The 16165-nt window shown below is 36.0% G+C and overlaps 2 protein-coding genes across 4 annotated transcripts in view; both read left to right on the forward strand.

Annotated features, from left to right (window-relative positions):
- Positions 1-16165, forward strand: part of LOC136036490 (zinc finger protein 182-like) — a 187099-nt gene that overhangs the window by 30001 nt on the left and 140933 nt on the right. The window lies entirely within an intron of this gene.
- Positions 2216-12653, forward strand: LOC136036493 (uncharacterized). The gene is made up of 3 exons (XM_065718764.1): positions 2216-2394; positions 7407-7524; positions 12349-12653. Exons 1-3 carry the CDS (start codon positions 2368-2370, stop codon positions 12549-12551), a joined length of 348 nt encoding a protein of 115 aa, XP_065574836.1. The 5' UTR covers positions 2216-2367; the 3' UTR covers positions 12552-12653.

The raw sequence follows: 16165 nt of genomic DNA on the forward strand, positions 1-16165 counted from the left end.
CTCCACAATACCTTGCTCTTTACGCTAAAGCATTTTTAGTAATTTCAACTATTTATTCTATGGTCTTTGTGACTCATGGGTCATTCTTAAAGAATTGGGACAAATTTCAAGCTTTAGTGTAAAGAGTGAGGTATTGAAGAGGGGGCGTACCCCCTCATATACATGATAAAATTATACAAATATAGAAATTCGTTACGCAAGTTAATTCGTAAGTTACGTATATTTATTACTAATAAAAACGTTCGTAAAAAAACAAAAAAATCTAGTTGCATTTTTAACTAACCAAAAATAGGAGGGCAACTAGGCCTCTCCCTCCATCCCTTTTTTATCAAAATTTGTCGATTAAAACTATGTTTGGCGAAATGGCTTTAGCCATTTTGCCAAACATAAAACTAAATGGTTAAAGCCATTTAGCCAAAAAAAATGTATATACAAATTTTGTTTTGTGTGGTGAGCCAAAATTAAATTATGCATTAATTCAAAAAGTTCAGAAATCAAATAAAAAAAAACAATTTTAACGACAACGATTTTTTTTTCAAAATCGTCAGAACAAATATACGAGAAAGCCATTTAGCCAAAAAAAAATTCATATGCAATTTTCGGTTTAATTATTTATGTGCGGTGAGCCAAAATTAAAACATGCATTAATTTAAAGACGTTCAGAAATTAAATAAAAAAAAAAACAAGTTCTTTTAACTGCAAGTAAGGAGCGACATTGAAACTTAAAACGAACAAAAAGTAATCTGTATATGAAAGGGGTTTTCCCGTCCTCAACGCCTCGCTCTTTGCGCTAAAGTTTGACTATTTGTCACAGTTCTACTTGGCGTTGAGGAGGGGACAACTCCTTTCATATACGGAATAATTCCTGTTCGTTTTAAGTTTTAATGTCGCTCCTTACTTGCAGTTAAAAAAAATGTTTTTTTTTATTTAATAAAATTAAGACTGAAAACGAAAATAAATTTTTAGGTAGCCTACATCTTTTAAAGATCTTTTCTTTCATTCATTTCAGTCATTTGAGAATTGCTTAGCTTGTGACTCTCATTTTCATAAAAATAGTTTCGACCTCTTTGGTCGTTTTGTTTCTATGCCCTACAAAATTAGTTCCGCAAAAATCGCCAATTTAAGTTTTGTGGGTGAATCTTTCCATGGAGAAATTTCTCGTGGGGGAAGAGAATTTTCTATGAAGGGGGAGCTGATTCCCGACATCGTATAAAAAACGCTCATTAATTAAATAAAAAACAAGTTTTTTAACTGAAAGTAAGAAGCAACATTAAAACTTAAAACGAACAGAACATATAACGTATATGAGATGGTTTTTCTCTCAGTAGCTCGTTCTTTCCCCAAAGTTTCTTTTTTAGCTTCTAAAACAGGCCATTATTATAATTAGAGAGCCTTTGCGAATCAGGATTCATTCTTAAACAACTGAAACAAAAATCAAACTTGGGTTATTATAAGGTTATTATTAGTTTAAAAAAAATAAAATTAATGTGCAAATTTCGTTTTAATCATTCATGTAATTGGGCCAAATTCAAAACCTTAATTCAAATTAATTCAAAAACATTCTGAAATTAAATAAAAAACGAGTTTTTTTTTAACTGCAAGTAAGGAGCGACATTAAAACTTAAAACGAACAGAAAATATTCCGTATATGAAAGCGGATGTCCCCTCCTCAACTACCCGCTCTTTATGCTAAAGTTTTTTGTGTTTTAAAAATTAGAGTTGTGAGAAAGAGTCCAACTTTAGCCTTTAGCGTAAATTAACGTGTCTTTTTTTATATTTTGTATTTTAAACCCCACCCTCTTTTATTGCCTCAACTCTTGTGCCTATGGATTTATATTTTTTTGTCTGATGTACGAAAACTGAGAGACTCTGAGGGCTGTATCGATGATTTTTTTTTTGGGGGGGGGGGGTGTTTTACACAAGGATTTTTTTTCTAGGGGTTTTACACAAAAAAAAACAAAAAACGCATAAATTTTTTTATTTATATTTTTATACTTTTTTACGAGTCAGAGAAGCATTTGGGGGAAGGTTGAACCCCCTACCCCCCCCCCCCCGGTTACGGCCTTACTAAGAGTCTAATTGGTTAAGACATCCCTCCCCGTGTGTATGGCCCCGTTTCATCAGATATTTTTTGCAGAAATTTGTTCTGTGCACCAAAATTATTTATTGAAGTTTCTTGTTATGTTGCTTGGTTTGTTTTTTACTTTGTTTGTTAATTCACACTATCTATACATTTTCTAGGCTGCCTTGCTTATAGCTTATGATTGGGTACTGGAAGCTAGAACTCTTCTATGGGAGTACACGTATAAAGGACAAGAGGTTCCTCCACCAACTATTCTGTCCCGTTTCCAGGATGATTTAGCAAAAATGAGGAAATTGGCGCATCAACTACCCGTAAGTTGTATCAGTTTATACGTAATAGTATAATTAATACAAAAACAAACATACGCAATACAATTAAACAATTACTGCGTTAGTTATATCAGTAAATACCATATAGTCTTAAGCAAACAAAATGAAGATATAGAAATGTGTGAATAATGGTTATAAGCTTTTACCTTTGACGGTGGATATAAACTGGATAAAAAACTCGAATGTTGGCCTCATATCTGAAAGTTTTTATCAAATGAAAAACTAGACTAAACAGCTAAAACATACAAAAGAAAGTGCAAAAGCCCTACGTGTGCATATACATAGAGAAGAAAAAGAAAAGAGAGCAAACTCACATGTGAAAGATCACATCTGTGTAACTGTGACTCATAGATGTTTTAAACAAACTCCTTAGGGAGTAAATACCCTTAGAGGTACTTGCCAAAAATTAAATTGCGCATCTGACACATTCTTTCAGAAACAAGTTTAAAAGGGAGAAATTTTTCTTGATTACGACTTGTTTCCAATTCAGATACATGCGCAAGATTTTTTTTGGTTTTGGGGAGGGGGTAGTAAAAAGTTTGAGGGGGGAGGATAAAAAACGCATTTAGTTTGATAATTTGACTAATAAATGCCCGATAATTCATGTGAATTTACTGTTTTGAGGAGTTTTTAGGTTTGAAGCTTTAAATAAGGAGCATTGAGACTGATGCCCGAGCCACAGCATAGCCACTCCTGTCAACAAAAAGCTAAGATTTATGAATACTTTGTGTTTGCCCTTGGTTTTGACGTCAGAATTACATTATAGAAGCAGGAAAGTGAAAAAGGCTAGAATTAGGTTTGAAAAGCTGGCATTAACAGTAGCTTTTTCCCGACTCTTTCCTGCTGATATTAAACTATAACACGAGTTTTTTCAACTGGAAATAAAGAGCAGCATTAAAACTTAAAATGAACATAAATTATCCTTATATAAGGGGGTTGTCTTTCTTCCTCCAACCATTGCTGGTTACACTAAACTTTTTTAGTGCTTTTGAAAAACATTCTTATTCCAATCAAACGGCCACTGTGTTTCAGGAGTCGTTCATGAAGAATTGAGACAAAGTTCAAACTTGAGCATAAAGAGTGAGGGATTGAAGAGGTTGAAGCCCCCCTCGTATACGGAATAACTTATGTTTGGTTTAAGTTTTAATGTTGCTCCTTGCTTTTAGTTGAAAAAGCTTGTTCTTTTTTTATTTAAGTTCTAGTGTTTTTCAAATTATGCAGGGAAATTTGCCTTCCATATCCGTGTAAAGTTCCCCCGTAGAATTCCCCCATGGAAAATTCTTCCCGCGTGAAATTCAACTTATGTAAGAGCTGGTTTTTTTTCTGCGTTTAAAAAATATAATTTACGACGGTTGAATCATGAGGTTAGTTATATTTGTAAATAATCAATTGGCTGATAAACTCGATACTTCTGTAGTTCTTGTAAGCACACTTTTATAACCTATAGACATATTACCGTATCATATGTTTTAACGTTCTAGGCAAGACAGAAAAATGCATGCAATTTTATTTTCGCCTGTATTGTTTCCTTTCACAGAGTAAAACAAGAACTTATCTATTAGACAACTGGACTCAACTTCCTATTGCCATTAGAATAGTAAGTAAAACTGAGGTGTAATAGATTTTTGTTTATATAAAGTTGAATAATGTATGCAAATTTCTTCTATAAGCTAAGTTCTAACACAAGACATAATAAAAAAAAATTTTCTCTTGCCATATCCATATCTTTGGTCGGTGTTGTCCATAAGTCCAATTCACATGCGTGCATAGCTAGACATCTATGTACAGTCATTTTCCACCAGTCATAATTTGCTTTTTATTAGCAGCCCTGATTGGTCTTGCGTGATTATGGCTAGAAATTGAGGTCTGAGTAATCATACATGTGAGACAGGGCTATATATATTCGCTGGAATATATCCAGAACTTTATGCAAATCATTTTGCTTTTTTGTGCTAGATTCTGGGGTGGTCAAAGCTAAGCTCACTCTTAAGCTTCTGATTGCAAGTATCTCCTAAATTGAATTAAAATACCCTGGGCTATTTTCCATGCTTCTCGATCAATATTATGATGAGCCCATTCTATAGTATGTTATTATTTCACAATAACTTGGGAAAACCCTAGACCTTATATCCTCCTGTGCCTCCAGAGACTCTCAGGGCTTCCACAAGCATCCGCCAGTCATTCTTCATCTGCGCCGTAGCAAGGATATCTTCCCACGCTGGTTGAAGGGAAGCATTTATGTTTTGCAGGTCCGTCTGATAGGTGAACCTGAACGTATTCTGTGGCCTGACTCTTCTTCTTCTTCCTTCAGGTTGTCTCTGGAACGTCACTTCTGGGGATCTAGGATTCGTCCATACGAAGAACGTGCCCCAGATATTTCCACCGACGTGTCCCAATGACATCTGTCACTGTGGGTTGTCCAGTCATCCGTCTCGCCTGCTCCTTAGAGATTTCTCGTGACCAAAGGATGTTTACTATTCTCTGGAGGCATGTATTCTAGAAAACTAAAATTTGCCTTTCTTGTGTGTTATTCAGATGCCAGGCTTGAGGAGCATATGACAGGAAGGAGATGACGTTACTATTGAATAGACGAAGTTTGAGTCGGAGAGAGAAACTCTGCAACCTCCATACAGGTTTCTGTCTATTGACTGTACCGGAGGCCTGCCCGAGGTGGCATAATATATCGTTTTCAATAGAAACCGTGTTTATCACTGTGCTTCCAAGGTATTTAAATTCTAGAACCTGCTCAATGTGCTTGTCATCGGATCTCAGGTGTAAAGGTGTATCCGTTACTGACATACTTTTTGTTTTATCAGCGTTGATTCTTAGTCGCATAAGTCGGCCTCTGTCACGTACAGCTTCTAGTAATTCTTTTAGTCTTCGTTTACAGGACTCAATGAGTGTGATATTGTCGGCAAAGTCTAAATCAATAATCTGGTGTTCTACGTTTAATTGTATGCTTCTGGTGTCAGTGTTACGGAGCAGATGGTCAATGGCTGGGGCAAACAGGAAAGGTGAAAAGACACAGCCTTGTTTAACACCAGAAAGGACACGAAAGTATCTTGTCCTTCCTTCTGTTATTTTGACACAGCATTCAGAGTCTTCTTATAGAGCCATTATGAAGGCTACCAACTTCTCAGGGGTCCATAAAAGGTTAGTAGGTTCCATAAAGTATTACGATGCAGCGAGTCAAAGGCCTTTTCAAAGTTTACAAATGTCATGTACAATTTGCTTTGCCACTCTCGGCTATCATCAATGAGCACCCTTAGGGTGAAGATCAAATCTATACAGGAATGACCTGGTCTAAAGACATGTTGCTCTTCTCTCAAGTACTTGTCGAGTGGACTCCGTATTCTGTGGAGGATTATTAGTGCAAGAAGTTTACCAAGTATGGACGAGATAGTGATGCCTCTCCAATTCCCAGGTAGTGTTTATCACCTTTCGTGAAGAATTTTATGAGTGTGCTGCGCTTCCAATATGTTGGTACTTTTTGTGTCATCCAAATTTTTCAGAATAAGGACAGCCATATAGACATGCATGAACGTATTGATGCCTTTATCAACTCCGCCGTGATACGATTTTCTCCTGGTGCCTTACCGTTTTTTAATTTCTTTCCGACTGTCAGTAATTCGCCATGAATTGGTGTTCTGTATTGATGTCAAGCTTGAAGAAAGCTATAGAGGGTACGTCTAAAGGCTCATCAGGCAGTACTCTATTAAAAAGCTTTTCAAAATGGTTGACCCATGTTTCATCAATAGCTGATCGCTCGTTGATGAGAACTCCATCAGAATTTCTTACAGGTTCATCTTGAATCGGTTTCTTGCCTATTATTTCATTCGTTAGTTTATAAAGAGCCCTAGAGGCTCTTGGATGGATAGGCCTGTGAGGACATATGATGTAAATGTCTCATTTAAGCTAAGTTGTAATTGAAGACGGTAACTTTCGTTAAGTGAAAGTGACCAAACGACGTCGTTAACCGGAAATCAGCTGACCGTATAAGCCAGTTTTTATATCTGATCTGAAACAGAAGTAAAGACGGAGGCTAGTTTTTCTTCATGGAATGGGAAATCAGCCTGCTAAAATGAAAATTGATTTCTATCAGTGCCTAGTTTTTAGTCTCTTTTTGAGCCTAGGTCTTCTTGCTGATATCGAGCTCAATATTAGAACTAAGCTGTGCAAATGCATCAGTGTCAAATTTCTTTTGCGATTAAAGCTGATAATGTTATATTCTGTGGTTACAATGGGTAAATGATATGCAAGATTCTGCTATTTCATGTGTGATTTTTTAACATTTATTCCGTTAAAATAAGTTTAGAAAAAAGAAGTGGACGTGCATGTTCACTTGACATACTTGCTTCAAAATTCAAAAATAGTTGGAGTTAGAGAGAAATTACTGACTCTTTTTTGATGCAAACAATTGATAGAGATATTAAAAAAAAAATGCGCATGATGATTTGAAATTTTTTAATCTTTTACTAAAAGTAAGATCTTACAATGTAACCCCCCTTCTGTAAAAGCAACTTCAAGCGAGTATTATTTTTTTTACTTGATTGTGCTGCGGTGCCACATTACCACTGTGTGATATTTATTTGTCAGCAGAAATAATTAGTGCGATAATTTGTGTGTCTACAGAAAGGGGTGAAAGCAAAAACTGGCTAGAAGCTGAGAGGGGGATGTTGAGATGCCACCAAATCCCTTATATTCCTAAACCCTAGCTTACGTCGAAAACCCCAAGATGAACAAACTTTCTGACAGCAACCACAATAAATTCTTATCAGTGACAATCTTATGGGTTTTTTTCCGATTGACCCTGGTACGAGGGTCGGGGTTGTAACTTCAATGTAAACGCAAGTAAAAGTCACATAACCTTATGAAAATTTGAATAAAACGAGGGATAATGTTGAACTTTTAGTATTTTTGATGAGGTAGGGGAGGTAATTATTCACTATTTTTGCTTCTTTTTTTATTCAATATTCTGGAATTTTTAATTATAGTCTGGATTGCCAAAAATGTTCCCTCATGAGTTGACTGTCCGGGCAATGGCTGGTGGAGCGTCAGCAGTGCAAGAGAGGAAGCCTCTACGTCACAGGCAACGGCACTTACAAGGGAGGGGTGAGTAACTCTTTTCCATCCCACCAATTTAATAAGTTACTAATTTAATGAGTGTCTAATTTAAATAAGCCAAAAATTATGTCCCACTCTACTCAGAGAATAATACACCTTCAGATCCTAACGCACAGGCCTATGGTCAAGCCATTTCACTTTTAAAAATACGTTACTTTATTCCTCAATTAGAACAATTAAAAAAAAACACCCTCCACATTGTTCAACAAATAGAAATAGCGTCCTACATCTATCCAAACAAGGTAACGCCCATAGGTAAACTCAACTGAACTGAACTTTAGATAAATTGAACTCTTTCAACATCTATAAACTGAACTCTTCCATTGAAAGATCTCACTTGCAAGCGGTTGCGTCAGTCGTTTGCAAATTGGAAAGTACAAAAATCAATAATAACACTCTCTGTGTTGGTCGCTTGTGTGATACGAAACATCCGTCAGTTCTTGCATCAGATGATTAACGTGTGCATATACTGGACATCCCATTACCCACTGAAGTCTCTGTTATTCCCCTACCTGTAGTCAATCCGGTTGATGTTTTTAGACTGCTCTTCAGTTCTTATTCCGTGACCAGATCTGTAGATAAATCGACCCAAAATATGTCTTATTTTCTCACAACCTGTAAACCCTTTTCGAAAGACTGGAAGAGTGTTGGTCTTGAATGTTCAAATATGTTCATCTGCTGTGGGTACAGCCTTGCCGACTTCGTGAAGTTATTGCGACCAGTTGCTGCGAGGTAAACTAGTTGTAAATCAAGTTTTCCTTGACCTGTACGTTCAGCTCTGAGGAAATTTGGAAAAATGGCAGCCATGCCCATGTACTGTATCCAAACTTTTCCTGTTCAAGTTTCGTGGCTTCATTCTAATTTAAGAGCCTACAATGAAGTTTTGATTTTCATGAGACTTGCAGACTGGATATATGTTCAATAGAAATTTCGTTAAACTTTGGCTTTAACGGAATGGTCTCCAACCACGCTGATTGCATGGTTCCACTCCAACCTGGTCTAGATTACTTCAGATGCCACAACGTAAGCCAAAGAACAGAATCGTTTTATTTTCTATGGAATATTCGGATTCTTCCAGCTGCGTTTATCTCCTCAGCGGTAACTTCCCGCCTAGGGATACTTTTTAAGGTGACTTTTAGCCCTTGGACTACAGCAGCAATGATATCCATGCCATGAAAGGTGTTTCTACCGTCGCGAGTGTATTTGTTGTGATCAACGTTGTCCGCCACGTGTTGGATCAGACAGTCAGTAGCAATTCCTTGTAGTTCAATTTCATAATAAAAGGTAGAATTTTTCTCAAAGCTCAAAACTTCAGAATACGAGGAGCAAAACCCCAGCAAATTCAAGGTATCAACCAAAAATTTGGAGGAATAGTGATGATACATTTGAAAAGCCACTCCAAATAGCAAGGAAGAAATGACTACGTGCAAGCGCATAGCTTATAGAATGGCATGTCCACTTGTAATAATTTTTATGGCCGTGTCTCTACCGACGAACATTTCGCTTAGAAGCAAACATAGGCTAGAGGGTAGAAATGATATCAAGTTCTCATGTGAGGTTAGTGAATTCAGCAGTTCGTAATTTATTCTTTTTGGTTTTTAGATTTTTGATGTCATTTTTTATGAGCTTTGCCGCGTTGAACAACATCGCAGATGCGGGACAGTTTTGAGATGTGTGCCGAGCAATTTTTTGATTGGGTGTGTGAGGAGGGGGCAATATACGCAAAATTCTAGGAAACGACTTTTCCTTTGCATTTCGGTATAGGAAGTGTACATTTTCTCTGTGTGGATCTGACTTCGTGGAATATCTGACGTCGTGGAATATGTGGGGGGAGGGAAAATGACTCAGGGATGGTCAAAACATAGAAGTAAGTACATGTTTGAGATCTGTGTACCAGATTTTCATATCCCTGACCTTTTGAAAGGGCAAGTTGTTTTTTAAAGTCGCGTTACTTTAGAAGAAAAGACGAAAAAATATCAATTTCGGCCCGACCGATTTTGGTCCATTTTCTATATGTTGTAGATAACTTTTTCCGGTTCGAATGATACCAAAATCATAACTATTGCAATTTTTTTAGATAACCCTAAAATTAATGTTGATTGACTTTTCTAATGGAACTATTATCGAGTTCGATGGGAAAAGACCTTTAAAGCAAAAAAAAATAGTTGGACTGGAAAAGCACATTCAAGCGTGTTGTTCCAAGAGCAAGTAATAAAAAAGGCGATGTTTTGCAGGGATGCCTGCTGCTGGAGCGAAATTTTGAGCTTTGCGAGTTTACATATGACTATTGTTACACTGTCATATGAGGACGTAACAACAAAGCCACAGCTAACCTTGATGAAGAAACAAGTGCTGATCTTGACTTGTGACTCCTTGCCTGATACTGATATTAACCTCGCAAATGGTCCACATTCTAGTGGTGAGACCGTGTGACCGTCGCGGGGTTATACTTCGCTACTTCAATAAAAGTAGGCCCCTTGAGCGCCTCCCCATGCGGTTTTGAAACAGTTTTCACAGTCCCTTTATGTGACCACCTGATTTTGTAAATCTGGACTCGATTCAATATCAGACTGTGATCGATATATTCAGATTATATATGTCCTGTTGGACTCCAAAAGCGACGAATTTTATGCATTTCCTTTTATATCATCGTTTTTTAAAGATGAACTTGGCATGATGATAGGGTTTCTTTTATCAGGATATAAACAAATTATTTGTTTTATTAGATTAAATTTGACTATCAAAGCATCAATTTTTTCATGATATCCATTTGAAGGCTAAAGGAAGCATTAACGGGGTCTCATTTTCTTTAAACTGCTACATGGCATCTGTGTTGTGTGCAGATTTGCGTAGACCTTGAGGGTTGATGCTCACCTGGTTTATCAGCTCCATCAGTTCTCCCTGGCTGACAGACCTTAGTGAACATTTGCTAGCCATTTGGACCCGTTTTTTCTTATTAGAAGGTTGACTTTTATCTTGAACTATGGCTAAAGAAAAGAGGGGACCCAGAAACCATGGAGAACCCAACCTTTCGATCCTCTTTAGCGAGTGTCTATTCTTAACTCGGTCAAAAAAGACTAATTTCTCACTATACCCATGAGTTAGAAGCATAGTCAAAACCTGGTGGTGAGGAAAAGGTGCAAACAAAGTACATATTGTTTCCGTCGGATTCTATGCTGTTGATCACCTAATAGGTAAGTTGATTCTAGTTCTGATAAAGTGAAACGCTATGGCACACTCTCCCAATTGAGGAGACGATCAGCCCTAAACGAGCATATTGTTATTTAATCGCTCTTTGGTTTGATGACAGGGATAACGTGGCTCGTCTGCCAAGCTTGAAGAAAAGATCCGGATCAGAATTACCGTTGAAACGCATATGTTTGAAACTGATTCGCCACTAATTATATTTGAGACAGGGGTTTTAAAGAGGTGATGCAGGGAAACAAGGGGATTGCGGTCCTTTGAGGATTATGGACGCCTGCTTAAATGCTTTTATAAGAATTCTTTTTTACATGGTAATGTTTACTCCTAAGTGGACGATCACCTGGGTAACTGGGTAAATGAAATATTAGACAATCCATTTATAATTCTTTACTTAGCTACTAAACTATAATGACGGACGATAGTTTGTTGAAACGGGATGAGATCTAACGCGAAAATGTTCGTCTTCTCGTCACTTTTTTCTTGTGTTTGATTTGTCCATCTCAAAATAGGAAAACTCTTGGCATCAAATGTCACCTAGCTCGATTTTAAGGTCTAAAGTCTGACCCCCAATAATTTAAAGTAGCAACGTCTGTTTTCGCGTCAATACTGAAGGCTTGTTTGTATTCATGCATGTGGTAATCAAACAAGGTGAAATATGGTAAGGTATCTCACCAGATAGCTGGCTTTTTACTGCCTCTAACATACAACCTCTGTAGCACAGTGGTTAGATTCTCTGCTTGACAATACGGGTCCCGAGGTTCAATCCCCGCCGCAGCAAGGGTAGACGACTGATGCAGCAGAACCCGGTGAGTTCTGCCTCATTTCGTATCTAAAATTCAGATGTTACGTAAGAATTTGTTTAGCAATAAGCTCCCCACACTCTCTACATTTTAATTTAAACCAAAATGATTTTTCTAAATAGATCTGAGGACAAGAGGGACGAGAGTGGAGGGGGAAACCAACAAAGGCCTCTGTCTCAAATAGTTTTTGACTGTCTTCCTTTTCCCGGTAGGTAGGTGCCATTTCCCCCTAGCTCACTGGTGCCATCTATGGATCTGACTATCTTTAGATACTGGTCTAGATGAAGGGATATTGAGAAAGAAACAGCTTATGAATATAATTCTGGCTTCATATTGTGCAGAATAATTGTAGCTAATATATTTTGCCTGCAGCGAAATTTATAATTTACCCCCGATCCCCCCACCCCTCATACAGTGTATATATATAGCCGATATTATATCTTTCCTTTATATTCTCCCAATGTTTCTCTTGTTTCAACTCGTGTACCCGTAAATTGGATCAACTCTGACAAAACAAGAACCGGAAAAACAAGTGACGGTCGGTGGAATGTATTGGCAACACTGGATACAATTTGGACTAAATATTTGCACTTTCTGCGAGATGGGGGTAAATTATTGCGGGTCTGCATGTAAAATATAATAGGTACAATTATTCAGCATAGTATGAAGTAGGGATTATTTTGTTAACATGTTTCCTACTCAATATCCCCTAATCTAGACCTATACCTATCTTTATTTAAAATCAACACCATGATTCCACTTTCTGGTAGTTCAAACGTTTTCCCGTTTATAATTCATTAATTTGCAGGCTATGAGGAGGAGAGCGGTAGTTCTTCAAGTGATCGAGAAGAAATAGCCGTCTTGATGCGTGAAAATATGACATCTGGAATAGTTGAAGATCAACTAGAAAAGCCCAAAGAAACCGATTTCTTGAAGAAGAAGAACGACGATTTTGGTGTTATAAAAAATCTTGGCACGGCTTTAATTACTCTTCAATCTGCTGCTCGTTGAACTGTCCATTTATAAGTTATATTGCGTGATGATTTTAACCACACTATCTGTTTTCTGTCTCCTACATCTTTTTCTAATAAATATCATTTTTATTAAAAAAATAGGTGCGGTGAAAAAAAATGAATCAGGACTTTTGTAGTCAAGGATTGTAAAACTTTGTTACACGGAGGCGAGGACTATAACCCACAAATTTAGGAATTTTCATCCAGAAGTCAATCCAGAATAGATGGTGACATCAATCACTAAAAAAAGCCTTGCTTTCAAGCCTAATTTGTTGATATTTTTCGAAGAAGGGCATGGACTTCGGGTCAATACAGGAGGCTATACAAAGATGTCACAGAATAGAATAGAAAGATCTATTCAAAATCTTTCGCTCTAATAAATTTATTTTAAGGAACGTACATTATTTAAAGCGACTATCATTCATTAAGGTCCCATCACTTGTAAAGACGAGGTAGGCAAATTTTATTCAAACTCTTAACTTGACAACAAAAAGGAGGGACAAAATTCGAGGGAAAACAAAAACAAACACCCCGTAAAAAAAACTAAGCTGGTTCTCCCCTAGCGTGAATACACCTATAAGAGGAAGAAGAAAATGATTCAAGAGAAAGCAATAGATTTAGCAATCTAATCGGAGATGGCTTCATGCGGTATTAATAATTTAGGTTGACGTTTTTTGACAAGAGTAAAGTTTTATGACAACATTAACGTCTTTATTGACAAGAAGTTATTGGCGAAACCGTAGATCGAGGAACCAGGCTCATGAATGCTATGTGGAAGAAACTCTACCGGGAATTCGTGCATATTCTTGTTGAGAGCTCCCACTACCCTTTATGCTCTACGCAGTCCTTAAACTCTATGCCATTGTGATATTATGTAGAAAGGGCGAGTATTTGAAGTCTGTAGTTGATGCTTGGGCTCTTTTGTTCTTCAGTGATTATTGGTAAAAAAAAAAAAAAATACCCACGAGCTTCTTCCGCCGCCATGCAGTAGCTTCTTCCGCCGCCATGCAGTAAGAAATTCATCTGCATCGAATATATTCGAGATCTGGGGGTATTGTAAATCTGAAGAACAGGTTAGATTGGTGTCCACCTCCAAAGACAATTTCTTCGACATTCTCCTCAACCTGAAACTAGGATCCCTATCGCGACCTTCATCTTCATTAGTTTGATTTTATCGATCTTCTTTGGTTTCAAGGAGCTCTATTTATACACTTTTCAAGGTCCACTCAGGGTAGTTGGTACTCAGTAAGGGCATGCTTGAGCTCCCAGCAATGTTTTGTCCACACAGAGATTGTAAGCTTGGTTCTTCGATCTTTGGTTTTGCTACGAATTATACTATCGTATTGCAGGTGCCTAGGAAGGACAAAACAATACCTTTTATCTCTTTCATAAATGGCAAAAACACAATAGGCGTAATTTTAGACAAGTAGGATATAGTCAAGTCCCGCTAGTAGCATAGTAAATGGGGTTTCTGCCCGACCTAACTCATCCATTAAACTTACATAATTTTCAGCCCATTTTACATCATTCCAACATCAAATATTGCACAAAAATATTGTTCAAAATGAAAACAGGTCATTCGAAATAAAATTTGGTCATTTTTAAACTTTCTCACATTGAAAATACGAGCTAAACACTCCATCTAGATCACCCAATCAATTTACACCCTTTTCAATGGTATTCACACTATTTTAAATTAAAATTTCCGATATTTTTACAATTTTACATCCTGAGCTTTACAATCGAAACAGGTTTTGTGAAATAGGAATTTTAGATATAATTTAAAAAATAGTCTTATCATATCCGGTTCTCCCCATACTATTGATAAAATGTCATAATTTAATATGGTTTAATATTTAGTGCATAGTTCAATATCAGTATCTAAATAATTTATATTATCTTTATTTTTTCTTTTAATAACCTTTAAAATCATACAATTTCTTAGATTTCTTTTCAAGATCAGTTGCTTTAGAATCAAAACGCTTAGGTGCAAATAGATCAACCATTTAACCTTTAAAAAATCAATAATGATTTGGATTTTCTTACCGTATTTAGTTGTAATACATTTCATTCCTTTAATTGTGTATTAAATTCAATGTCTAAATCTTCTTTCCTAATAGCTCGATAATATATATTTTCCATTTTCATTTCGCTTAAAACTTTCTCCATTTATTAGTTGCTAATTTGATTAAACAAATTTCCAAATCGAAAATAATTTATATATTATATATAATTATATGTTATACTATATATACTATCAGTGAACTCCTTGATTGCTTTTCTTTCTGAAAAATAACGCAGTAAATATTATATGGATTAGCAGGTATTTGATCTAATAAATGTTTAATTTCTATATCAGCAGTTAATCCACATCGATAAATACTCGATTCATGCTTTGAAACGACAAAACAAAATAAAGGATGTACTGTTTAAAATCATTGTAACTTTCACTAGTTCCAGTATCAACATTGTTCATATCCTAACTGTAAAAATCGTTAGCGTTAGAATAATCTTCATTAGCATTACCGAAATCACATTTCAAATCTTCTTGTGCATATTTATATCCATTTACTCTCACTTCAATTGTACCAGTGTTCATATGGTCAAATACCATATTGTTTTGCGTATTCCACTTTTATAGGTATTACGCGCTTCCAATGTTAATTCAAATGAGCTGCCCTTTCCTAATCCAGCATTTAATTGTTCCGCCTTCTTCGTTAATCCGACTTCTAATTGAATGGCTATGGGTAAACAGGGATGTAATACTGGTAACATCCATGATAAATGCATTACTAAAAAATACATCTACTTAAAAATTTTGAGCTCCCAATTTTATAATTTTATATATTTGATGTGTAACTCTTCTATAAACACGATTAATATCTTGAAAGAATATAGTCGTCTGAAAATTTTATGAAATTTTTAAATGTAGTTCTTCATAATCAATACTTTTAATACATTTTCCATTGATAATATATTCAACATTTCTGAACAGAATAAATCCATTACTTGTTAAAGTAGCTTCATCATTATTTGGCGTATGTTTTCCATCCAATCGTGTTATTTTCACTTTAGCATAAATGTAACTATCACTTAGGAGATATCTCCATATCTTTTAGTCACAAAATTTACCTGAAAAAGACTTTACCTTTATTAGTGTACCCGACCATTTAAAAGAAAACGACACCTCAGATTATTACCAACAATTGAAAGATTGCGTTCAATAAGAAATGAATAAGGATAATGTAGGAGCCATTTATGAAGTTGGTTTAGAATATCCAAGAGAGTTACACAATTTACATAAAGATTTGCCACCAGCTCCTGAACATTTTCAATATAAATCAATTATAACTTTAAATAATAAAATAAGCTATGTTGTGCATTAAAAGAATTTAGAATCTTATTTAAAACATTGCTTAGTATTGAAAAAAGTACATAGAAAACTAGCATTTATTGAGTTACCCTTTTAAAGGAATATATCAATCATAATTCCAAATTACGACAAAAGGGAACATATAATTTTGAGAAAGATTTTTTTAAACTCATGAGTAAATCTTGTTTTGGGAAAACCATGGCAATGTTAGGAAAAGAGCGAGTATTGAAATAATCACT

This window comes from Artemia franciscana, chromosome 15 (assembly GCF_032884065.1).
Source record: "Artemia franciscana chromosome 15, ASM3288406v1, whole genome shotgun sequence".
NCBI classification, from domain to species: Eukaryota; Metazoa; Arthropoda; class Branchiopoda; order Anostraca; family Artemiidae; genus Artemia; species Artemia franciscana.

Bases quoted from the DNA above. Each gene is read 5' to 3' on its own strand.
- LOC136036493 (XM_065718764.1), top strand. From the start codon at position 2,368: ATGAGGAAATTGGCGCATCAACTACCC. The intron at 2,395-7,406 runs GTAAGTTGTATC...TTTTAATTATAG, and splicing joins AATTGGCGCATCAACTACCC to TCTGGATTGCCAAAAATGTT. The intron at 7,525-12,348 runs GTGAGTAACTCT...ATTAATTTGCAG, and splicing joins ACGGCACTTACAAGGGAGGG to GCTATGAGGAGGAGAGCGGT.